The 25,849-nt window shown below is 39.4% G+C and overlaps 1 protein-coding gene across 2 annotated transcripts in view; it reads left to right on the top strand.

Moving 5' to 3' along the window:
* Positions 1-25,849, top strand: part of PSEN1 (presenilin 1) — a 77,469-nt gene that overhangs the window by 1,697 nt on the left and 49,923 nt on the right. The window contains exons 2-3 of one of the 2 annotated variants that reach the window (XM_080807931.1): positions 9,075-9,153; positions 9,246-9,373. In XM_080807931.1, the coding sequence (XP_080664057.1) occupies positions 9,299-9,373 (75 nt within the window). In that variant the 5' untranslated portion in view covers positions 9,075-9,153; positions 9,246-9,298. Of the gene's footprint in view, positions 1-9,074; positions 9,154-9,245; positions 9,386-25,849 lie in introns of both variants that reach the window. The other variant, XM_080807930.1, reaches the window with a different exon arrangement.

Raw genomic sequence — 25,849 nt, 5'->3', positions numbered from 1 at the left:
GTTAGGCAGATTTGGAAGGTGTGTTAAAAGTGGGGCTGTTGTGGTCAGAACTTTAGGCACATTAATCTGAGAGTGGGGGCTAGAATGGATGAGAGAATTGAGGTGACTTTTACATAATTCAGGTGAAATAAGATGAGAGTTTGATCTTTGGTGATGAAAGAGACTTAGGAGAAAAAAAAACAAGGTACCTGGGTGGCTCAGTTGGTTAAGCGTCTGCCTTCGGCTCAGGTCATGATCCCGGGTCCTGGGATTGAGCCCTGTAGCAGGCTCTCTGCTTAGTGGGGAGTCTGCTTTTCCCTCTTCCTAAGCTCCCCCACCCCTGCTCATGCTCTCCCCCCCCCCCGCATAAATAAATAAATAAAATCTTAATAAAAACAGGAAAACCATGAACAGGACTTGGCAGCTCATTTGAAAAGCAAAGGCTAAACTGTAGTGTTGGCTAGAAGGCTTAAGTTTGAGGAATGGTAGAGATGATTGTAGAAATAAGGAAGTTAGAAGCAAAGAACTAGTCTAGAGAGGAAGATGAGGAAGTGGTTTGGAAGTATCACTTTTGAATTGCCAGCATGTGAAGCTGTCTCATGGACAGGCCTGGAACTGTAAATAAGTAATTTAAATAGACTTACTAGTTGATGTTGGAGCAGTGGAGGAGATGCCTACTGAAAGGAAGGAAATAAAGAGGCCCAGGCAGACCACTTACAGTGAAGGAGTGGGAGAAGGGTGAGAGGAACCGCCTAAGGAGAATTAGTGATGGGAAGAAAACCTCCATAGTGCAGTGTCAAAGGCTCAGGAAGGAAGAGAAGCTTTGGGAAGGAAAAGACTGTCAGGGATTTTTAGTATCTGGGTGGGTATAGCTGAAAGAGTTGAAGATTTAGAGCAGCACTGTCTGATAGAAACTGTGTGAGTGGGCCACCTGGATGGCTCAGTCGGTTAAGCATCTGCCTTGGGCCCAGGTCATGATCTCCGGGTCCTGGGATCAAGCTCTGCATTAGGCTCCCCCTGCTCAGCGAGGAGTCTGCTTCTCCCTCTCTTCCCCCCTCCCTTGGTTCGTGCTTGCTTTCTCTCTCTCAAAAACAAATAAAGTCTTAAAAAAAAACCCCAACTGTGTGAGCTACAAATGTTAATTTAAAACTTTTTAATAAACAAGTTTTATAAAGGCAGGAAATAGATGAAATTAATTTGAGTAATATAATTTATGTAACCCAGTACATGTAAAATATTTTCAAATTATTTATTTATTTATTTTGAGAGAGCAAGAGTGAAAGCGCACGGGCAAGGGGAGGAGCAGAAGGAGAAGGATATGCAGACTCCTTGTTAAGTGGGGAGCCCAGCTGTGGGGCACGATCTCACAATCCTGAGACCATGACAGCTGAAATCAGGAGTTCAGGGCTCAATTGACTGAGCCACCCAGGCACCCTACATCTAAAATATTTCTTTTACTTTTTTTTTAAGATTTTATTTATTTTAGAGAGAAAGAGCACAGAGGGAGAGTGAGATGGAGAAGCAGATTTTCCGCTGAGCAGGGAGCCCAATGTGGGACTCCATCCCAGGACCCTGGGATCATGACCTGAGCCAGAGCTAGGTACTTAACTGGCTGAGCCACCCAGGCACTCCCATCTAAAATATTTTTATTTCAACATGTAATTAATATAAATAATACTTGTCTGACTCCTCCTCTAGATAGTAAGCTTCTTAAGTAAACAAAAGTATTACCTGCTGGTAGCATCCCCAGCACCTATCACAATGTCTGGCTTTGTAGAAAAAACCCAGTAAGTGTTGGTTGATTAAAGGGTATTAATATTTGTTGTTGTTTTTTTTTAAAGATTTTATTTATTTACTTGACAGAGATCACAAGTAGGCAGAGAGGCAGGCAGAGAGAGAGAAAGGAGGAAGCAGGCTCCCTGCGGAGCAGAGAGCCTGATGCGGGGCTCGATCCCAGAACCCTGGGATCATGACCTGAGCTGAAGGCAGAGGCTTTAACCCGATGAGCCACCCAGGCGCCCCTTAATATTTGTTTTTTATAGTGCCTTGTACAGTTCCTTAAACTGATCTAAAGCACACGAATGCAAGCATTGCTGAGTATAACCAATGATATATAAATTAATTAGGTGTGAGTAGTCATGTTTCCTTTAAAGATTAGTTGTATTCAATCCATTTCCACAGCGAATTTGAGACAAACTGGGAGTGATCATACCTTTCATGTAGGCTTATTGAAAGTAAAGGTTTCTTGGGGCGCCTGTGTGGCTCAGTGGGTTAAAGCCTCTGCCTTCGGCTTGGGTCATGATCCCAGGGTCCTGGGATTGAGCCCCACAATGGGCTCTCTGCTCGGCGGGGAGCCTGCTTCCTCCTCTCTCTCTGCCTGCCTCTCTGCCTACTTGTGATCTCTGTCTGTCAAATAAATAAATAAAATCTTAAAAAAAAAAAAAAAAAAGTAAAGGTTTCTTGGGGAAAGATTCTTTATAATTACTACAAATATTGATAGTACAGGACCGTAGTCTCATATTTATAATTATGAAGTCCAAATGCAGCTGAAAAAACTGAAAGGCTTTTTGTAATTCATTTGACAGAAAACTCTAACCTGAACCTATTAATGCAATTTAAGATTATTTATATGTTTCGGGACGCCTGGGTGGCTCAGTTGGTTGAACAGCTGCCTTCGGCTCAGGTCATGATCCCGGCGTCCAGGGATCGAGTCCCGCATCGGGCTCCTTGCTCAGCGGGGAGCCTGCTTCTCCCTCAGCCTCTGCCTGCCACTCTGTCTGCCTGTGCTCCGCGCTCTCTCTCTCTCTGACAAATAAATTAAAAAAAAAAAAAAAAAGATTATTTATATGTTTCACTGTATACTTATTAATGTGTTTGATTTTGTGGTTTTATCTATGACCTTTAGAGGGCATTTTGAAACATAGTATATATACCTTTATAAAATCTGAGAAAAATATGAATTCTGAAAACACTTAGTCCTGAGGGTTTCAGATAAAGACTTCTGGATTTGTACATCTTTCTTCATTTTCATTGCATCTTCTGAGCTCATGTAACCATTATTATTTTAAAACAGTTACAGTAATTCCATGTAACAGAGCTCCCCCAAACCCAGTGCCTTAAAGAGTGTTTGTTCTGACTCGGGGCTTTGCTTCAAGGTATAGGACTATGGATCAGCTAGGGCAGTTCTGTTTTGCATCTTTTATTCTGGGGCCCAGGCTGAAGGGGCAGTGACTACCCATGGTAAGCTTGTCTCAAGGCGACAGCTGAACTAAAAGAAGTTAAGTCCAACTGTAGAAGCGCAGTTCAGGTGTCTGGGTGTGCTACATCTGCTTAGATCCCTTGGACCAAAGCAAGTCATATGATTGTGCCAAAAGGCATGGGGTGGCTAGTGGACTGCACCCACCTTGAAGCCAAAGCAAGTCTCAGAGCCAAGCCCAACATCACTGGAGTGGAGAAATATATTTCTCCCTCAGGGATGCCTGGGGAGGGAGTGAATATTTGCTGAATAATAATCTAATCTACCACAGATGGCTCACAGAAGTAGAGTGGGATGGAAGAAAGAAAAAAAATCACCAAATAGATGGATCACTATCCTTGCTCTTTTTAGAGTCTACCACCTTCACAGAGCCTCTTGTAGGACCGGGGAACTTACTTGCTCCCCAGTCTCTTGAAATTCAGAGTCTTTCCAGCATATATTCCCGAAGTTGTAAGTTAATTTCAGATTATTTTTATTTAACTAACTATGAATGCAGTTTGGGGATTGGTTACATTTATTATTGGATGTGAGCTTTTGAAAACTCAAATAGAGGCTCTCCCAGCCCATTCGTGCAGTCAGAACTTAGGCTGCCTGTGCAGGAAGAAGCTGTCAAGGTAACACTAAGGCTGATTAAATCAACTTTCATGGAAAAAGAATAAATCACAAGTTCATTTGAAACCTAAAAACCTCTTAGCATCACAATACAAAGATACTTAAACATACTTTTAGTGGTTTTCTTTTTAATTTTTATCTATTTGTCAGAGAGAGAGTAGGCATGCTTGAGCACAAGCAGGGGGGAGTGGCAGGCAGAGGGAGAGCTTTGCTCCTTTGATACTTTGTGAAGTGCTGATGGATTGGTTTTTCGTAGATTAAGACTTAAATTCAACACATTGAAGCCTTGAGATTATTTGTATTTTCCTGGGTTTTTGTTTTTTGGTTTTTTTAGTTTCTTTGTGTATAATAGAAATTGTAGTTGCCCATCAGAGAAAGATTTCTTTTTCCTTTTACCTGATTTAGCAAGTGTCTTGACAAAAAGGAAATGGATGGCAGTGAATTCAAGTGTTATGCTCTGTCAGTCTCAGAAAATCCTTAGCAGGTGGCCAGAGAGAGAAAACAGCCAACTCTGGTTCTGTCCCTCCTCCCTTTGCAGTCCAGGTCACAAGATCCTCACTTCCCAGCAGCTATCTTTTTTTTGTTTTCAGGGCAAGAATGCTAAGAATGTTATAAAATCAACGAGTGTCTTTTGCCGTGCTGCCTGGACAGACAGCCTTCTGGCCTCCTTCATGCAGTCATCAATTGTTTTCAGCTGTTACTGGACCAGAATCAAATCGGGCTTTGCCTGTGCCTTTCTTTGTACCAACAGTGTTTGTTTGTTCCAGGCCTGACCGAAGACCTAGCCCCTGTTACTTGCCTCTGCTTCCTAATAAGCTCCATGTAAAGAGCAGCTCTTCCCTCCCTGGAGGGGAAGGAAAGGATCACCCTGTAGTGTTATGATCTTCAAAGCGTTAGTGGAAGCATGAGCTTTCCCTAATTGAACTGGAAAAGACGTGGGCTGGGCATCAGAACACCTGGGTTCTGGAACTGATGTTATTTGCCTCATAATCAAGCACTGCCAAATTCGTTCAGCTTTCCTGACCCTTAGTTTTCACATGTAAATACAGATGTGCCTTTGAAAATGCTATCAGGATATGCTAAAGTGACCACGGTATTAATTGATTTCTTCCAAAATTTGAGAAAACTTCAGTATGATAACCAGTTTGTGTGGTTTCTTGTGATAGCTGAACAGATCCTGTAAGTGTAAGGCCTAATAATGGAAACTAAATTAAAATGACCAGATTCTCATTACAACTTATTTTTTTAAATAAATACTAGTCAGGGAGCCTGGGTGGCTCAGTCGGTTAAGCATCTGCCCTCAACTCAAGTCAGGATCCCAGGGTCCTGGGATTGAGCCCTGTTCAGCGGGGAGCCTGCTTCTCCCTTTGCCCCTGCCTGCTGCTCCCCCTACTTGTGCTCTCTCTCTCTGTCAAATAGATAAATAAAATCCTATAAATAAGTAAATACTAGGACTATATATTGGGAATGCTTTTGACACTTCAGTTTTTAATTTATAGTTAGATCAGTCATTGAAGTTTAAGATCTCATTTACTACTTTTTCAAAGATGTTTACTTCTAAGCAGCAGTTTTAGTAGTAATAATAATCTCCTCGCTCTCTTGTCTGTATGTACTTTTTTTTCCCTTCCCAGCTCAGTATAACTTAATGCTCATTGTAAACTCCTAAAGAGCAGGGATGGTTTTACACAGAGGCAACATAGCATACTGTGTGAGCCTTTACTTCGCTCCTTTGCTCACTGGATGTGACCTTGGGCAAGTGAGTAGCTTCTGTGTGCCACATGGTTTTCATATGGAAAGTGGGTGAAGTGAATATGATTAGGTAAATCCTCTCAGTATCTGTCTCTGAGTTTTGATATAAATAGACATCCTGTAAACTCCTCCTTAGTCAATGGACAGTCACTTTTCTTCTCTTTTATCTGCAAATGTAGTATACTGTGTTTACTTTTTTTTTCTTTATTTACTTTTTATTTTTGCCTGCATGGCCCTTTCTTGCTTCCTTTGCTTGTTTCATTTGGCTGACACTATCTTATTATTTTGTTTCTAAGGGATCAAATGCGAATATTAATGACAGATTTCTAAGGGTTTTTCTGTAATAGAGGTGTACTTCAAATGATACGGTATAGTCTTCAGGGCAGCCAGTAGGAGGAACCAAGTGCAGCTTTTTCTGTTTGCCATCCTATGGCATTTCTGGGTTAGCTGCAGTAGTAGGTACTGTCCTAAATATTTTTATGGTAAAGAAGGAATAATATGTGCTCTGTTTGTTGGCCATTAATGCTACATCAATATCAAAATTTCAATTAGATAATCAACTTTTAAAAATCTTAGAAGCATAAGGGTGCCTGGGTGTCTCGGTGGGTTGAAGCCTCTGCCTTCGGCTCGGGTCATGGTCCCGGGGTCCTGGGATCGAGCCCTACATCGAGCTCTCTGCTCAGCGGGGAGCCTGCTTCCCCCTCTCTCTCTGCCTGCCTCTCTGCCTACTTGTGATCTCTGTCAAATAAATAAATAAAATCTTAAAAAATAAAATTAAATTAAAATTAAAATCTTAGAAGCATAAATAAAATGTTTTTAAAAGGGGGGGGCGCCTAGGTGGCTCAGTTGTTAAGCATCTGCCTTCCAGCTCAGGGAGCCCCGCATCAGGCTCCCTGCTCTACAGGAAGCCTGCTTCTCCCTCCCACTCCCCCTGCTTGTATTCCCTCACTTGCTGTGTCTCTCTCTGTCAAATAAATAAATCTTTAAAAAAAAGTTAGAAGCATAAGTCAGAACATTTACTCTCACTCAGTACTGTTGTACTTAGAAAATATATTTGTTCTATTGGCATTCCACCTGTCTTTTGGGTAAGTTAATATACATGCTGCCAAGACTCAATTTTATTCATTTTGAAAGTTAGGACTAGGGAAGCCTGCGTGGTTCAGTTGGCTAAGTGTCTGCCTTCAGTTCAGGTCATGATCCCGGGGTTCTGGGATTGAGTCCTGTGTCTGGCTCCTTGGTCAGTGGGAAGACTGCTTCTCTCTCTGCGTGCCGCTCCCCCTACTTGTGCTCAGTCTCTCTCTCTCTCTCTCTGACTTATATTTTATAAAATATATGTTTTATATTTTATAAAGTATATATAAAATATATAAAGTATATATAAAATATATATGTAATATAATCAGATTATATTATATAAAGAAATAAAAATAAAATAAAAAATAAAAATAATAAAAATAAAATAAAATAATAAAAAATAAAGAAATAAAATCTTAAGAGAAAAAAGTTAGGACCAATGGTATGAATAACCATAAATATAGGTTTATGTCTACAAAAATCTCTGAGTATAAAATTGAAGTATAAAATTGAAGTATATAGCAAGGTACACATCGTGGGTGTACAGCTCAGTGCATCTTCACAGACTGAAATCCCTGTGTAACTAGCACTCAGATTGAGAAACAAAACATTACCAATACCCCCCAAAGCTTCCCACATCCCCCTTTGAGCAAATAACTACCATAAAAGTAAGTGTTCTCTATTTGTATTTTTTTTTTAAGATTTTATTTATTTAACAGACAGAGATCACAAGTAGGCAGAGAGGCAGGCAGAGAGAGGAGGAAGCAAGCTCCCCGCTGAGCAGGGAGCCCGATGCGGGGCTCGATCCCAGGACACTGGGATCATGACCTGAGCTGAAGGCAGAGGCTTTAACCCACTGAGCCACCCAGGCGCCCCCTCTATTTGTATTTTTAATTCACTTTATTTTAAAGCAAACTTACATTAATTGTGTCTTAGTATTAATTTGCAATCCCTTGATCCATGTCAGTTAACCATGGGCTGAAGCTGGAAGGGAAGAGAAAGGTTGGCATGGTATATAAAACTATGTGGGATAGAAGGGAAGCATAGCTTGATTAAAAATTTGTCATGCTTTAAATGATCTAGATATATGTGTAATTAAGAGTTAATTTAAATTCAATACTAGAGAAAAAGTTACTTTCCTTCTTTGTTTTTTAACGTGCTTTCTGTGTTTTTGATGAAAAAAATCACTAGAATATAAAAACAGTATTTAGAGGATCAAGGATTCTGAAGTTGAAAGTGAAAATGAAATAGGAGTTTGACAAGATACTTTCATGTGAGTGTGTACGTGGTAATGTTTTAGTCACTATGAATGAGAATACTGCTTAGATACATGAACAGATTTCTTTCCTTCTGTATTTCTGAAGACTTTCTATGAAAAGGAAAATTGAATGGAACTAGAGGGTATTATGTTAAGTGACATAAGTCAGTCACAGAAAGACAAATACCATATGATTTCACTGATGTGTAGAATTTAAGAAACAAAACAGATGAACATAGGGGAAGGGAAGGAAAGATAAAATAAGATGAAAATTGAGAGGGAGGCAAACCATAAAAGACTCTGAACTCTGGGAAACAAACAAGATTATTGGAAGGGAGGTAGGGGTTAGAGGGAAGAGGTAATTGGGTGATGGGCATTAAGGAGGACACTTGATGTAATGAGTACTAGGTGTTATATGCAACTGATGAATCACTAAATTCTACCTCTAAAACGAATTTAAAAAGAAGAAAGGAAAGTTGAAATCATAAAGAATTGGCTGATGGAAATTAAGGCAGACAGCAAATGGGAATGTTTGTCGTTCCCCCCCATCTCCCACCCCACCAGGGAGTTCAGGAGAGTGAACTCTGGGAGACCGAATGATGTGTGTACATAAGGCTGTGTCAGGATGCAAGGGAGAGACCTAAGGCTCAGAGTTAGGAGTCTGTGATTTTTGTCCTGGTCTGCCCAGTTGTGTGATTTTAAGGAAGTCAGTGAACTTAGGTTCTCTTCTGCTTTTGTAAAACAGGTATGTTACCTCTTTACCTTGGCTTGGGCATTTTGGTAAGGATAAAATGACGTGACAAAATTTTGCCAAAGTAAAAGCACTAGACAATTTTATGGAGATAGAAAGCTTAGGTTGAATTAGCATAGAAAAAGGAATGTTGATGAGAACATTCTTTAATATAATTTAGCTCCGTTTGTTTTAAATCTGAAATCATTAGATATTTTTTGATTAAAAGTATTTGGTTTCTCAAGTAGATCTACTGATTACCAAAGAGATATCTTGAGCTAACAAAAGTTTGTCACTTGAAGTTGATGGCAGATGAATACATTTCTGGCTTACAAATTACAAATACAAAAATATTCTAAGTACTTGATTGGTGTGAATAGATTTACTCTGGGTGACCTGGTAAAATCCTATTTCAGACCTAATCCGGAAGCCCACAAGTGACAGTCTGCGAGGTCCTTAGAGAGCTTGGCCTGGAGAAGAACACATGAAAGAAAGGTTTGTTTTCGTTGAATGTAATTTACAAAAGTGTTTAAAAATGAAAGTATAATTGTAATGCACAAAGGATTATTTTCTTTTTCCCTTTTCAGAACCCCAAGAGGCTTTGTTTTCTGTGAAAAAGTATTTCTATACGGTTGCTCCAATGACAGAGTTACCTGCACCCTTGTCCTACTTCCAGAATGCACAGATGTCCGAGGACAACCACCCGAGCAATACTGTACGTAGCCAGGTACAGTGTCAGCTTCTGAAATTGCCCTTGCCAGACTACGGATTTAGTGACCACCTTCCCTCATGTCCAAGAGAGGCCGAGGGGGCTGAGCAGACTTTCTCTACTTTTCCGAGTTTCCCTATTTGCTGAACTTAAAGTGATGGTAAAGCATTGTATCATTTAGTGCTGGGGACACAAGGCTGTGTGAGACATGGGTGTTGATACAGTTCCTCCCTGCCTCGGATATTGCCTCCTCCATTGAAAGCCTTCTCCAGCTTCCCCAGCTGTTTATTATTTCACCTGTATTGCTCTTACTCTACCATGGGTTGAGGACATTTTATTTGCTTTTATTTTTTCAGTGCCTATCGTGGTTCCTGACAATGCCCAGTAAATGCTCACTGACGGAATGCACATGATGAGTGCAAGGCTAAGTGTAGAAATCCTAAGAGAGTTCAAGGGAGAGAATCAAGAAAGGGGTGTAGGGGCGCCTGGGTGGCTCAGTGGGTTAAAGCTTCTGCCTTCGGCTCAGGTCATGAGTCCAGGGTCCTGGGATCGAGCCCCGCATTGGGCTCTCTGCTCAGCAGGGAGCCTGCTTCCCCCTCTTTCTCTGCCTGCCTCTCTGCCTACTTGTGATCTCTCTGTCAAATAAATAAATAAAATCTTTAAAAAAAGGGGGGGGTGTAACCAGTGGCGTGGGACACAGACATCAAATCAGCCTGCAACTCTGATAGCTAGTCATTTACCGATTGAATGTAGACCCCACAAATTGCCTGTGAGATGGCTGGCAAATGGGAAGGATTTTTAGAGGTCGAGCCGGAATTGGGGAAAACAACAAGGCCAACTATAAGCTATGCAGGCTGCGAGGGGTCGGGTTGGGTGGGGTGGAGTCACCCTTCCCTTTATTAGAACCAGAGAGCAGAACCAATGGTGGAAGGAAACCGGTTCTGGGTCAGTAAAAAAAGAATTGTCTCACAATTTACCATACATATGAAAGGGTGTGGCGTAGTGTTATCTTGTCACTAAAAGCAGTCACAGAAGCTGGAAGACTGCCAACCAGATCTGCAAAGGATTAGTCTGGTTAGTCTGTGAAATGAGCAGTGAGCTAGAGCAGCAACTGGATAGCCTGGAAGTTCCCTTCAAACTAATATTTAGGATTCCAGTCAAGGGTCAACATGTGAGGAAGAGACTTCACAAAGTAGACTTTGATGGATGGGTAAGATTAGAATAGAGCATACCGGGATGTCATCACTGATGGAAGAAACAACACTAGTGCAGGGAGAATTTTCCTAAAATATAAATAGACAGGGAGGCTGTATCCAGAGATATGTCATCAGAGGCAGATCACACTGTACTGCCAAAACATTTTTAATCAAGTGAAATCAAGATAAAATGATTATGGGGGAAGCCCTCAAAGGGAACACAAGCTGTAAAGGGTAGTATGTAGCCTGAGGGGTGTGTGGGGGAAGGGAGAGGAGAGGAGCTGTTGCTTTCTTGGTACCTGGTGGACAGCCGGGGGGGGGGGGGGGGAGTGGGGAGGGTAGGGGGGGTTACAAAGACTGGTTTTTGTGGTGACACGTTTGCAACAGTTGCTTGATTTGCTCCTTTTTGCTATTTCCTAGGAATAGCTTTTTGAGAAGTTAGGATGAGGCCAGATCATCAAGTTTTTGGTAGTTTGGATACTACAGACTTTGTAATCATCTTTAAACTGTTACTTGAGAGAGGGAAAGTGGGGACAGCCCCAGCGTAGTCTCTGGGTACCCCTTCCTTAGCTAGAGCAGCTCCTGTTTTATCTTTTATCTTGTGGATCCATTTGAACAAAAGATTCCACAACTAACATATTTTGGGAAAAAAAAAGAACAGGTATATGTCACTTATGCGTCCCAAACCTCTCACATGGGTCTCATCTCAGAATAAAATCTGGTCTGAGGTCTTTTTTTTTTTTTTTTTAAGGATTTTATTTATTTATTTGACAGAGAGAGATCACAAGTAGGCAGAGAGGCAGGCAGAGAGAGAGGAGAAAGCAGGCTCCCCGCTGAGCAGAGAGCCCGATGTGGGGCTCGATCCCAGGACCCCGGGATCATGACCTGAGCCGAAGGCAGAGGCTTTAACCCACTGAGCCACCCAGGTGCCCCTGAGGTCTTATTTTAACCTCCCCATCCTGTGCCCCCATGTCTATCTTATCTCTTATTTTATCTCTCAGCACCCTCTATCTCCGTGACTGCTTCCTCAGTTCTGTCTCTGGGTCCTGGATTATTCTCCCAATCTTCTCAGATGTCTACCTTCACTTGATTTATTTAGGTCACCCGAGTCACCTTATCAGTGAGGCCTTGCCTTCCTCAGCCGCCCTTCCCTGCCACCCCTTACACCCTGTCCCTGCTTTCCTTGTGCATAGCACTTATCTAGTATTTCTAGCATGCTGTCTACTGTCTTGTGTTTGTCTGCCTCCCTCTGCCGTGTAAACCTGAATCCCCAGCTCCAAGAGCACTGCTTGGTATGTAGCGAGCTCTCCATTATTAATGCAGTGTTACTTATATCCCTCACCCTCAGGTTTTGTGGGGCTTCCATGGTAATTTTTTGGATTGCCTTTTTTTTCCCCCCCCTTAGTGACTAACATATCAAAATAAAGGGTGCTCTAGAGGAGGTACAATTGATACAGGATTTTTATTGATAATTACATGTACTTCTGTAATATTAGTAAGTCTTAGTGCTAATGTTCTCAATGGTACCTTCCAGATCTCTTAGGGCATCACTGCTCAGAATATCATGCCTGATTTATTTAATTTTAACCCTGCCATTTGATAATGTGACATTAAATGGGTTTATCTTTTATTTATCTTCTCAAAAATAACTTCTACAGGGGCGCCTGAGTGGCTCCATCAATTAAGAGTCTGCCTTTGAGGGGTGCCTGGGTGGCTCAGTGGGTTAAAGCCTCTGCCTTCGGCTCGGGTCATGATCCCAGGGTCCTGGGATCGAGCCCCACGTCGGGCTCTCTGCTCAGCGGGGAGCCTGCTTCCTCCTCTCTCTCTGCCTGCCTCTCTGCCTACTTGTGATCTCTGCCTGTCAAATAAAGAAATAAAAAAAAAAAAAAAAAAGAGTCTGCCTTTGACTTGGGTCATGATCCAGGGTCCTGGGATCGAGCCCCGAATCAGGCCTCCTGCTTACTGAGGAGTCTGCTTCTCCCTCTCCCTCTGGCCCTTCCCACCCCAACTCGTGTTCTTTCTTGAACGCTCTGCTTTCTCTCTCAAGCTAAAAAAAAAAAAAAAAGTCTTCTACAACTTAAAAGATCTTCTGTGTACATTCTCATACTTTCCAGTTACCATTGGATAGGTATTAGTCCTGTTTTATTTTATTTTGATTTATTTATTTATGGGGCACTTGGGGGCTCAGTTGCTTAAGCATCTGCCTTTGGCTCAGGTCATGATCCCAGGGTCCTGGGATTGAGCCCCACATCAGGCTCCCTGCTCAGTGGAGAGTCCGCTTTTCCCTCTCTCTGCCTCTTCTCCAACTTGTGCATGCTCACACGCTCGTGCTCACTCTCACTTCTCTCTCTCAAATAAATAAATAAAATACTAAGAAAGAGAGATCTATTTATTTGAGGGATTGGTGGAGAGAGAGCAGAGGACGGGGCAGAGAAAGAGAGAATCCTCAAGCAGGCTAGCTGCCAAGCCTGAGCACAGAGGCTGAGGCAGGGCTCAATCCCAGGACCCTGAGATCATGACCTGAGCTGAAATCAAGAGTCAGACACTTAACCAGCTGAGCCAGCTAGGTGCCCTATTCCCCTTTCATAGTTTAAATGCTTGTCCAGGATCACATAGAAAGTTAAATGACAGACCTGGAACATAAAACTGTACTTTCTAATTTCAAACTTCCTCCAGTGTTCTTTCTGTTCTCCCAACTATCTCTTACCCCAGAAAAATGTTAGAATACTGAAAGGAGATACTGTATGAAAAAAATTCTGTGGAAAGAAAGCACTAAGTGTATATTCATTTTGTCCCAGTGTACTTAAAAAAAGAAAGAAACCCAAAGAAAAAGGAAAAGAATCTCATTGTTAGCTTTTATGGCTATAAAGAAGCCATTGTGTATATGCTTCAGTGTTATGAAAAAATGGGGGTAAGTCCAAATTTAAGCTGAATGTAGATGCCTGTTTTTGTGGATTAATTGAAAGCAGCTCTTTTATTTCTCCTCTTGGATCCTGAATTTGTTAAATAACAAGCACATGAAGACAAGCCTCTGCAGGCATAAAAAAGCCTTATCAGGCTTATTTCTTCTTCATTTGCACAGTGGCTAGTTAAGAGGAATCCAGGAAATTGAGAGATAGAGAAAGTTGCAGTCTTTCCACACTGCTCAGGAAAGGAAACTAGCATCTTGAATGTCTTCAATATGTTGGACTCTCTGCAAGGTACTGTTACAAACATTAGTTCTAGGGCCTTACATTTTGGGGACATTCACCATAAGCGAGCAGATTTTCCTTCAGTTGTCCCCTTCTTTGAATTAAAGTGCTATTAAGGGGCGCCTGGGTGGCTCAGTGGGTTAAGCCGCTGCCTTCGGCTCAGGTCATGATCTCAGGGTCCTGGGGTCGAGTCCCACATTGGGCTCTCTGCTCAGCAGGGAGCCTGCTTCCCTCTCTCCCTCTCTCTGCCTGCCTCTCTGTCTACTGTGATCTCTCTCTGTCAAATAAATAAATAAAATCTTTAAAAAAAAAAAAAAAAAAAAATAAAGTGCTATTAAGGTCTAATAAGGTGCATCTCTATATGAATATATCCTCTAGAGTATACAAATAGGCAGTTTTACATTAAATATTACAAAAAGAAATGAGCATTCACTTAAAAATATTTCTGAAACTGGAAAGAAAGTAACTTTCCTACAGAATTTATTCAAATATCAGTGTCAAGAAATGGACTTACTATTCCTTTCCTCTACTCAGTATCTTCCTCCAAGGTCAGGAGCATCCCTAGTCTTGAATTCCTTTTATGAGGCAGTCCTTTGAGTTTGGGAAAGATATATGAGGATAACCAGATACTGAAAACTGTTCAACATCAATGAATTGGCATTTAGGGGTTATGGCTGAGTGATGTACAAATAGATCCCTCACAGGAAAGAACTAACTTTGATCCAGTTGTACTTTGAAACAGCTGTGTGTAGTTAGAGTACTTCATTTTTCCCATCTGTAAAATTAAGATAGTTTACTACATAGATTCTCTTTCAGCAGTTCTGTTGTGACCAGGAGTTAGGGTTGCCAGCTGTCCTGGTATGCCCGAGACTGACAGGTCCCTGGAACACAAGACTTTCAGTTTTTAAAACTGGGACAGTCCTGGGTGCCTGGGTGGCTCAGTGGGTTAAAGCCTCTGCCTTCGGCTCAGGTCATGAGTCCGGGGTCCTGGGATCGAGCCCGACATCGGGCTCTCTGCTCAGTGGGAAGCCTGCTTCCTCCTCTCTCTCTGCCTGCCTCTCTGCCTACTTGTGATCTCTCTCTCTGTCAAATAAATAAATAAAATGTTAAAACTGGGACAGTCCTGAGAAAATAGGATCAAGTTGATTACCCTATCAGAAGTATAATGAAATCATTTTGGATCTGATTAACCCAGTCTAACTCAATTAATTAGCTGACTCTGTTGTGTAACTTCAAGCATTATTACAGTGATATAGTGTTAGTGTTCACATAGATAAAATATTTTTCTCTTTCCAGAAGTGAAATGTTGCCCATGCTTCATTCTTTTATCCTTAGCAGATAAGTGATAGGCTGCCTTAGCCCAGAAAAGATGTTTTCTTTTTGTAAGCTCTATGGGTAATCCTATTCACAGTAAAGGGAGTTGAAGTTTGATGAGATTAGAAAGCTGAAAAATAGTGGTTTTTTTTTTAATTTAAAAGTCCAAATTTTTAAATTTAAAAATTTTTAAATTTTTATTGTGAAATATTTTAAAGATATAGAGAAAGTATGACAAATAATATAATAAGCACCCATGTACCTACCACCCAACTTTATTAAACTTTAACATCTTGTCTTTTTTGCTGTGTATGTTTTATTTTTGAAGATTATTTTCACTAAACTTTTTCTGCTTCTGTTATATATTGATCTACAGAAACAAAATCTGAACCAAACAAAACAAAATTTTGCAATAATTTTGAACAGATGGTCTAGTTCTATAACAAAAATAAATTACAGATAAAATTGAAGCACCTCTCCCACATTCACCTTCTTTTCCCAGAATAGTAGTTACTATCTTGAATTTAGTATTTACCATACTATATTTATGGACATAAATGATATTTAATATATCACTTTGCATGTTTTGAAAGTATATAAAGTATATGTGTTTGTGTGTGAAAGTTGTAGAAGAAAATTTACCACATTTTTGAAATGTGTAGGTACATATTACAGAAAAAATGTGTTTTTGGAATTGATATATTGATAGATGCATATAGCTTTAGTTTTTTTATTTTCTCTTTATTTTGTGAATATGTAAAAATGTATTTTTTTGTTTATAGATATTTAGTAGTTTCCAGTTTTTCACAGTAACCAACAGTGTTTCAATGACATTCTAATTCATTAAACCTGCACGTGTGTGAGTTTCTCAATGATAATTGCTGCCATTGGGTATATGGATCTTAAACTACATTAGAGATTGCCAGTATGCTTTCCAACGTGGTTGTATATCAAGAGCTTACAGCAGTTTTCATTTCTCTACATCCTGGCTAGTTCTTGGTATTGTCTGACTTAGTGTGTATTAGTTGGATAGGTTTGAAATGATCCCTCATGTTATTTTACTTTATTATAAATTTTTTAAAGATTTTATTTGTTTAATTTGATAGAGACATAGTGAGAGAGGAAATACAAGCAGGGGGAGTGGGGGAGAGGGAGAAGCAGGCTTCCTGCCGAGTGGACTCAATTCCAGGACTCTGGGATCATGACCTGAGCCAAAGGCATAACGACTGAGCCACCCAGGCGCCCCCTCCCCCTGCCCCACCATGTTAATTTTAATTGTATTTCCCTAATTTCTAATAAGGTTGGTGGAGCTTTTTTCCTTATGCTTAATGCCCATTTGCATTTCCTTTTCTGTGAATTGCCAGTTTATGTTGTTTGCCCATTTCTCTTTTGTCATTTTTTTCTTTTCTTTTTCTTTTTTGGTTGTCTTTTTCTTACTGATTTTTTTGAAATGTGTATTTTGGTGGGGAGGAGGAATGCTAATCTCATGTTGGCTTTATACTTCTGAAATATTTTCTCCAGGTTTGTAGCTTCAGTTTGTTTATGGTGCGTAGTTGAAATGTTTTAAGTTGGTGAATTAGTCTTTCCTTTTAAAAGTGAAATTTATTTGTATTTTTTCAATTAGAAATAGTTTAAGAGGGGCACCTGGTGGCTCAGTTGGTTAAGTGTCTGCTTTAGGCTTAGGTCATGATCCTGGTCCGGGGTCCTAGAATCAAGCCCCACATCAGGCTCCCCAGTGAATGGAAGCCTACTTCTCCCTCTCCCACTGCCTGCCACTCCCCCAACTTGTGTTCTCTCTCTCTCTGTCTCTCAAATAAAATTTAAAAAAAGAAATGGTAAGAGAAAAATTTGCAGTGTAGATTATCAGTCCTGAATATGATAAAAGCTTTTCCATCTCTTACAAAGGAAGACTGAACTAAACTAGCATAGAGGACACTGCAGTGTTGTCCAACTAGTTTAGTTGTTCCATTCATTGTCTTACATCTGCATCAGAAAAATAAAAAGAGAATATTGGTGATGTTGGTGATTTTTCCCTTTTATTTTTCTGGATGTTCTCTAATTATCTCATAATTTTAAAAGAAATCTTTGTATTTTTAAATTTTTATTATTTTTTAAAAATTTACTTATTTTAGAGAGAGCAAGCTGGGGGGAAGGGCAGAGGAGGGGTTTTGGTTTTTTTTTAAAAGATTTATTTATTTTAGAGGAACAGCTTGATGGGAGGAGGCACAAAGGGAGAGTGAGAATCTCAAGCAGTCTCTCTGCTGAGTGCAGAGCCCATCGTGGGGCTTGATCCCACAATCCTGAAATCACAACCTGAGCTGAAACCAAGAGTCGGATGCATAACCGACTATACCATCCAAGCACCCCTTAAAAGATAACTTTTATTTTACTTTTAAGATTTTATTTATTTTAACAGAGAGAGACACAGCGAGAGAGGGAACATAAGCAGGGGGAGTGGGAGAGGGAGAAGCAGGCTTCCCGCTAAGCCATTCTCCAGCTTAAGACTGAAATGTTTATAATGCATTTTAGAATATTTTCCTCAACAATAATAAATGTTTTTGAATTTAACCTTTAAGCTTATCTACAAAACTAACCCATATAAAACATCTTAATTGCTACTGATAACAGATGCTTGTTGACCCCATCTAGTCTGTAAAGTCCCTAAAAGCAGAACTTTGTTCATGTTTCTGCCTTTGGAGTTTATTGATCACCCAGTATCTCTAAACCAGTTCCCTACAAGTCTCCCAAGTTTTTCTTACATTAGCAGGCACACTTTTAAGTTTTGTATCTGCGAATAAAAATCTGAGGTGAATCTTACTAGTTCACCTTTTGTGTGAGAGGCTTCTCTGGGCTTCGTGGTCTCTGGACACACTTCCCTTAGCCATCTTACATCTCGGCTGTTGCCGCCATGTTACATCTGCGCTGCTGTCACCCTGTGGGGCAGAGCTCCAGTTTTATGTAGAACAGCTCAAACAATAGTTCAGTATGTCACAAGAACTAAGTTGAGACTTCATTCTATACTTTTTCCCTCAACAAAGTGTCCCTGCTTCCTTAGAGATGGCATTCAGTCAAAAATGTTACTTCTTTCCATTAGTCTAGTCATCACCTTACCTGGAAGGTAGCATGGACTTCATGTTTGGTTTTGCTGTTAGTTGGCTATGTCTGTAGGGACTGGAGTCTAAAAGGTAAACTAATGACAACTATTTCTGACAAAGGCCACAAAGCTTACAAGTTGTGAAATAGTTGAAGTTCTTGGTTTCCTAAATGTATTGTGTAGGTTGGTTATTAAAGTAGCTCTAACAAGAACATTATCTGGGCCTTTTTCTGTAGTTTGTGATCCATCATAATCTTTAGGTTTACTTTTACTGTACCTATTAAAATAGTTCGTATGGTTTTATTTTGATTTTGGTGCAAAATTTTGATTGGTAGAGCTCTTTTTCCTTGACCAGTCATTATTCTTTGCCAGAAGTCAGCCTCCATTTCAGCTGACATGATAGGAATATACTAAAACTAGAGGAAATTGAAAATACAAACTTCAGAAGAGTAAAAATTCATGTTTTGATTTGATGTGGATTTGCATCTTTTATGAGGATTAGCAGACACCTTAGTTTCCTAAGAAACCACTGAATTTTTTTTTAAGTAAGTCTAAGATTTGCTTATATTGTTTATTGACCCTTTTAAAATGTGTGTTAGAGCAGTGATTTTTTAAACCTTTGTGTACATTGGAATCCCCTGGAAGAACTGTTAATAAAAATTCTCTGGCCCCGGAACCCAAAGTTACTGATTCTGTAAGTCTGAGATGAGACCACAGAATTTGCATTTCTGGGGGTGCTTGGGTGGCTCAGTGGGTTAAGCCGCTGCCTTCGGCTCAAGTCATGATCTCAGGGTCCTTGGATCGAGCCCCGCATTGGGCTCCTTGCTCAGTGGGGAGCCTGCTTCTCTCTCTGCCTCTGCCTGCCTCTCTGCCTGCTTGTGCTATCTATCTATCTCTCTGTGTCAAATAAATAAATAAATAAAATCTTAAAAAAAAAAAAAAAGAATTTTGCATTTCTGACCCATTCCCAGATCTTGTTGGTACTTTCGGTTTAGGGTTTAGGAACCAATTTATTGGGTGAAGAAATAAAGGGAGAGTGGTATCAGAGAAAAATAATTAGATTTAAAAATAGGATATTCAGTATTTTTATTCATATTAGTTTATTCTGACCCAAATTTTCTAGACCTTAAAGAAAGAGATTGTCAACAGCCTTTTTGATTTACAGTAGAAAAAAAAAATCAGTCATTTTTACTAAAAAAGAAGCCTTAAAGTAGTAATCCATTGAGAGATCAATAGGATTCTCTATATAAAGCAGTTGCTGAAGAACACTTATACAAGTCTGCTACCTTCAACGGCTAAATTTACATTAAAGTATGTTTAGTCTTGGGTTGTCTGGATGGCTCAGTGGGCTGATAAGCCTCTGACTCTTGATCCCAGCTTGGGTCTTGATCTCAGGGTCATGAGTTCGAGCCCTGCACTGGGCTTCATGCTGTGCATGGAGCCTACTTTAATAAAAAAAAAAATAATAAAAGTATGTAAAAAAGGTACGTTTAGTCTTACAAACTAAGGTTATCTGCATTATCTTTTTTTGAATTCAAAACATTAAATGGAAAGAACTTTATTAAGTTGTTAGCAAATCATAGACTGGCAGAACTAACTTCGTTTTCTAAATGATGATGGTCACTTATTTTTGAGTGTGAGAAATTCTATAAAATTAAACAGCAGACAGACCTATAAGCTATTTAGTGTTTAAGTACTTAGGACCTTGAGAAAATAAAGGAAAGGAGTGATCTAAATTTAAACTGAACCGGGCCCAATAAGCCTTTGACAGTGTTATTATAGTGTATAGTAATGAATAGTAATGAATTTTCCCAGTTATGTCAAAATGAAGTAAGGAGAAAGAAAACTTAGTCTTGATGACCTCCAGAGGAACATGCTTCCTTCTGCATGAGAGTAGTCAGAGATCTTTGCCACAGATCTTAAGAGTTTGTTAAAAACAAAACAAAACAAAAAAAACCCCTCTAGGTTCAAGCCTAACACAACAGCCCCATAAATATTAAATGTTATCTTCAACCAGTTACGTCAACTGTTCAGGGAAATGACAGCCTTCCTTCACGTTAGAGTAATGGTTAAAGCTCTGACTTCAGGGAATCATGAATCTTGGCCAGATGCTGGATGGAATTCTGTGTGCTGTTGGAAACATGTTGCCTATGATTAATAAATATTTTCAAGTGTTCCACATAACTTGCCTGTTCTTCAGTTAAGCTACTCTTCTAGTTTTTCCTATACTGCAGTCTCAGGAGCCGCACATTTCTCATTGTAGGAATCCAGACAGTTCCATAAAGTCTTATAGGATTGTTACTTTTTGCTATAAATGAATACTGACTTTAAGTAAGTAAATAATATGCAGACTGTAAGCACATCAACATAATGAAATGCATTGTAATTTTTTAGGCATGTTGATTGTTATTACATGAAAATGCATATGTGAAATAATATTAGATTAAAAAAGCAGAACGCAATATTTGTGAACATTCATTATAACTGTAAATATGTATGTATGTTGAAAACCGGTAGATTTGGGGGTGTAGTAAGAATAAGTGTTCTTCATAAAATCATTTACATTCATATGCAGCAATATAAAATTATAAACTTAAGTGTGGCAGTAACTGCCATGAATAAAGTAAAAAAATAAATTGTCAGAGGCTTATAATGCATAATGACAGGTAAATCTTAATATATAAGGAATTCCTATGAAGTCAAAAGGAACATAAGTAAGAGTATTGCCAAAGGATATGAGCAGTATATAAGGAGGAAGAAGAAGAAATACAAATGTCAATAAATACATGAAAAGGCTAGTTGATCAACCTCCCTGATAATAAGAAACAGAAATGAAAATTTTTTTAACTTACCAGTGAGCAAGGATTGAAACCCATTGCAGCTGGCTCAGTCAGTAGAACATTTGCCTCTGGATCTCTGGGTTTCAGGTCAAGCCTCATGTTGGATGTAGAGATTACTTAAATTAATTAAATAAAATCTTAAAAAGAAAAACACAGGGCGCCTGGGTGGCTCAGTGGCTTAAGTCCCTGCCTTTGGCTCAGGTCGTGATCTCAGGGTCCTGGGATCGAGCCCCACATTGGGCTCTCCACTCGGTGGGGAGCCTGCTCCCCCCCACTCTGCCTACTGCTCTGCCTACTTGTGATCTCTCTGTCAAATAAATAAAATCATTCAAAAAAAGATTTATTAAAAAGAAAAATGCAAAAGAAAAACCCAGTGCTACTAAAGGTATGGGGAAATAGGCATTCCCATGTGCTGCTCATGGGAGTTTAATTTGTGTTTATTTGGAGGTAAGGTGTCAAGTCTGCAAATGTGGAGGTCTTTTGGAAATAATTTGACAATTAAATCTAAAAATACACATACCTTTTTTTTTTCCATATATGTATATATTTATTTATTTGACACACAGCAAGGACAAGCAAGGGGAGCAGCAGGTAGAGGAAAAGGGAGAAACAGGCTCCGCACTGAGCACGGAGCCCGATGCAGGGCTCGATCCCAGAACCCTGGGATCACCAAAGGCAGACGCTTAACCAACTGAGCCACCCAGGTGCCCCTAAAAATGCACATACATTTTGACTTAAGATTTCCACTTCTAGAAATTTATCCTATAAAAATATTAGCACAAGTGTGCCAAGAAATGTAGACAAACATTTGATGAGACATTATGTGTAACAATGGGAATTTTAAGATAATTTTAATTATCTTAAATTATTCCTTATGGTTATGTATTCCTTATGGTTAATCCAGTCAGTACTATAAAATAATGGTTAATAATAGGATGACTAAACTGTCTGAATTAGAATCCCTGCTTTAGACCTCCTTAGCACTGATTTTTTGGTTAATTTTCTGGCCTTGAAGCTTCAGTTTCTTTTTCTGTTAAATAATAAAGTTTATAATATTAATAAACTCAAGAGTTTATTACTCACCTGAAGTGCTTAGCATAGTGTCCCACACATATGTGGTCATTAAATCTTAGCAATTATTATAAGTGTCGTTACTCTGCTGTTTTTGTGAAGACAGGTGTAATCTGCTGGCACAGAAAGGTATCTGATACATTATTAGGTGACAAAAGCAAATATAGAATATGGCTTTAAAAAAAGAAACCTAGAAGTATGGGGTGCCTGGCTGGCTCAGTCAGTAGAGCGTCTGACTCATGTTGACCTCCTGTTGTGAGTTCAAGCCCCATGATGGGTGTAGGGCTTACTTAAAAAAATTAAAATTAAAAAATCTAAAGGTACTTAAGATTGTTCACCATGTTCATATTGTGGGGCAAAGATTAGGGAAGACAATTTTCTGTGTTAGAAACAAAAGTTTGTAACACTTTTTAAAACTTGTAAAAAATGTTTATAAACTTCTCTTTATAAACATTTTTGTTTATGTATAGTTTTTTTTTTTTTTCAAGATTTTATTTATTTGAGGGAGAGCATGAGCAGGGGGAGGAACAGAGGCAGAGGGAGAAGCAGACTCCTCGCTGAGCAGGAAGCCCTACTCGGGGTGTGATCTGAGAGGACTGTGGGATCGTGACCTGAGTTGAAGGCAGACACTTAACCGACTGAGCAACCCAGGCACCCCTGTTTATAGTATTTTAATTACAAAAATAAAACTTAAAAAAAAGGGGGGCAGGCAGAAAACAAGGCTTAAAAAAAACAACAGGCACTACACTGTATTATTAAAAATACCTCCACAATTTTTGCTGCTTGAGAAATACTCTCCCTTGCTTGAGGGTCTGCATGCTTTTTGGTGGCTGGAGTTGTACTTGCATCACGTTTTGAAGTAAGAAAAAGGGAGAAAGAATTAAAACGAAGCCTCTGACTTAATGGTGTAGGAGTCCCAGAGAGTCTGGCTTCATAGGAATTCACTTCCCACATACTTACCACTTCCCCTAGGACTCCACCCTCCCTGACACTTACAACATTTATATAGTGAGTAATCCTTCCTTCTGCCACTGAAATGAAATCATTTATAATGGTTACAGCACTTGTTTTTCTAAACCTTAAAAATAGCTTTTAAAGGCAAAACTGTGGAGGCAATAATAAGATCAGTGGTTGCCCAGAGTTGTAGTGGAGAGAGAGAGATATAAATAGGCAGAATACAGAGGATTTTTAGGACAGTAGAACTATTGTATATGGTACTATGATGGATACATGTTATACATTTTTTAAAACTCATGGAATGTGTAACATCAGGAATGAACCTTAATGTAAACTATGGACTTCGGGTGATAATGGCATGTTAATATAGATTCATTGATTAGAAATGTACCACTCCGGTATAGGATGTTGATGGCGGGGGTGGGGGGGTCGTTGGTGAAGGCTGGGGGGCAAGGGCATGTGAAATCTGTACTTTCTGCTCAGTTTTGCTGTGAACCCAAAACTGCTTATAAAAAGTAAAGTCTGTCTTTTTAGCAATGACCTACCAAGCTACACACACAGAATGTCTTTATATTTTTAATCTTTTAGAGGTATATGCTAAAATATTTACAAAGGAAATGATATGTCTGAATTTATCTCAATGCTAGACGGGTAAGGTGTATGGGAAAATAGATGGCGTAAGATTAGCCATGAGTTGGTAGTAATTGAACCTGAGTAAACTGTACATGGGACTTCATTTTACACTTCTGATGGTATTTGTCTGAACTTTTCCCATAATAAAAAATGTTTTTTAAATTAGTCTTAAAAATAATGCTAAGTCATCATCTTAATATTTAGCTGCCAGGATTTTTCATTTTGGAAATCTCTGGGTAGTTCTAGTGTCATCCTTTTTTTAAAAAAATTTTTTATTTTTTATTTATTTGGGAGAGAGAGAGAGAGCACAGTAGGGGGAGGAGGGAGGGCTGCAGAGGGAGTGGGAGAAGCAGGCTCCCCGCTAAGCAAGGAGTCCCATAAGGGACTCGATTTCAGGAGCCTGGGATCATGACCTGAGCCAAAGGCAGATGTTTAACTGACTGAGCCACCTTGGTGCCCTAGTGTCATCCTCCTTTTTTTAACAGTTTCAAAGCACCTACACACCCCTTTTGAGAAAGACACTTTAGTTTTTTGTTGTTATTGTTGAGGTGTAATTGACATACAGTAAAGTCCCCATATTTAAAGTATACAATTTCTTACGCTAAATACATGTATGTTTATTTTTCACCAAATGGAATGCAATAAACATCTTCAAATCCGATTTAAAAAAATAAAAATAGGGCGCCTGGGTGGCTCAGTGGGTTAAAGCCTCTGCATTTGGCTCAGGTCATGATCCCAAGGTCCTGGGATCGTGCCCCACGTCGGGCTCTCTGCTCCTTGGGGAGCCTGCTTCCCCCCAACCCCACCTGCCTCTCTGCCTACTTGTGATCTCTGTCTGTCAAATAAATAAAATCTTAAAAAAATAGAAAATAAATAAAAATAAAGTATACGATTTGATAAGTTTTGATATTTGTATATATACCCTTGAAACTAGCACCACTGTCAAGATAATGAACTTAATCACCCCCCAAATTTTCCTCATGTTCCTTTGCAGTCTGTCCCTTTTGGCTCTCCCCAGCTACTCCTCATCCCCAGGCAACTACCCATCAAGTTTTTGTCCTTACACTCTAGTTTTCATTTCCTAGACATTTGTACAGATGAGCTCATGTGGTATATACTCTTTTGCCTGGCTTCTTTGATTCAGTGTAATTATTTTGAGATTCATTTATGGCATAGCATGTATCAATTGTTTATTTTATTTTTACTCCTGAGTTGTATTCAGTGGATTCAGTTGTATTATACGGATAGATCACAGTTTTTTAACCATTTAATTGTTGATGGATATTTGTGTTGTTTCCAGTTTGAGGTTGTTATCAATAAGGCTGTTATGGACATTCATGTACAAATAATTGAATGAACATATGCTTTCATTTATTTTGAGTAAGAGTAGAATATGACCCAATGTAATAGGTATATATTTAACTTTTTAAGATACTGCCAGTTTTCCAAATTGGTTGTAGATTTTTGCAATAGCATTGTATAAGAGTTGTAGTTCTTCCCCTTGGTATACTTGGTGCAGTCAGTCTTTTTAATTTTTTAGCCATTCAGGAGGGTATGTAGTAATATCTCATTGTGGTTTTAATTTATATTTTTCTGAATAATGATGGCAAGCATCTTTTCATGTGCTTATTGGTCATCCTAATATCTTTGGGGAAGTGTCTGTTCCAATCTCTTTCCCAATTTTTAAATTGGGTAGTTTGTTTTCTTAGTGAGTTTTGAGCGTTCTTTATATATTGTGGATACAAGTTCTCTATAATATGTATGCTTGGCAAACATGTTTTCCCAGTCTATGGCTTATCTTTTTATTTTCATTACTGGTTAGTTTAGATATTGATGGAAGTCTCTTTCATTAGTTTTTTCTACTGTGGTTCTTTTTGTGTGTGTCATTTAAGAAATCTTTGCCTGGGGTGCCTGTGTGGCTCAGTGGGTTGGGCCTCTGCCTTCCGCCCAGGTTGTGGTGTCAGGGTCCTGGGATCGAGCCCTTCATTGGGCTCTCTGCTCAGCAGAGAGCCTGCTTCTCCCTCTCCCTCTGCTGCTCCCCCAGCTTGTGCTGTCTTGTTCTCTATGTCAAATAAATGAAATTTTTTCAAAAAATAAAAATAAAAAATAAAATTAGATTATTTGTTTTTTGTTTTTGGGTTGCAGGAGTTTTTTATATATTCTGGATATTTACCCCCCATCAGATA

Source organism: Martes martes (genome assembly GCF_963455335.1).
Source record: "Martes martes genome assembly, chromosome: 7".
Taxonomy (NCBI): domain Eukaryota; kingdom Metazoa; phylum Chordata; class Mammalia; order Carnivora; family Mustelidae; genus Martes; species Martes martes.
Note: the sequence above shows the minus strand (reverse complement) of the source record. Positions and strands in the feature narration are given on the sequence as shown.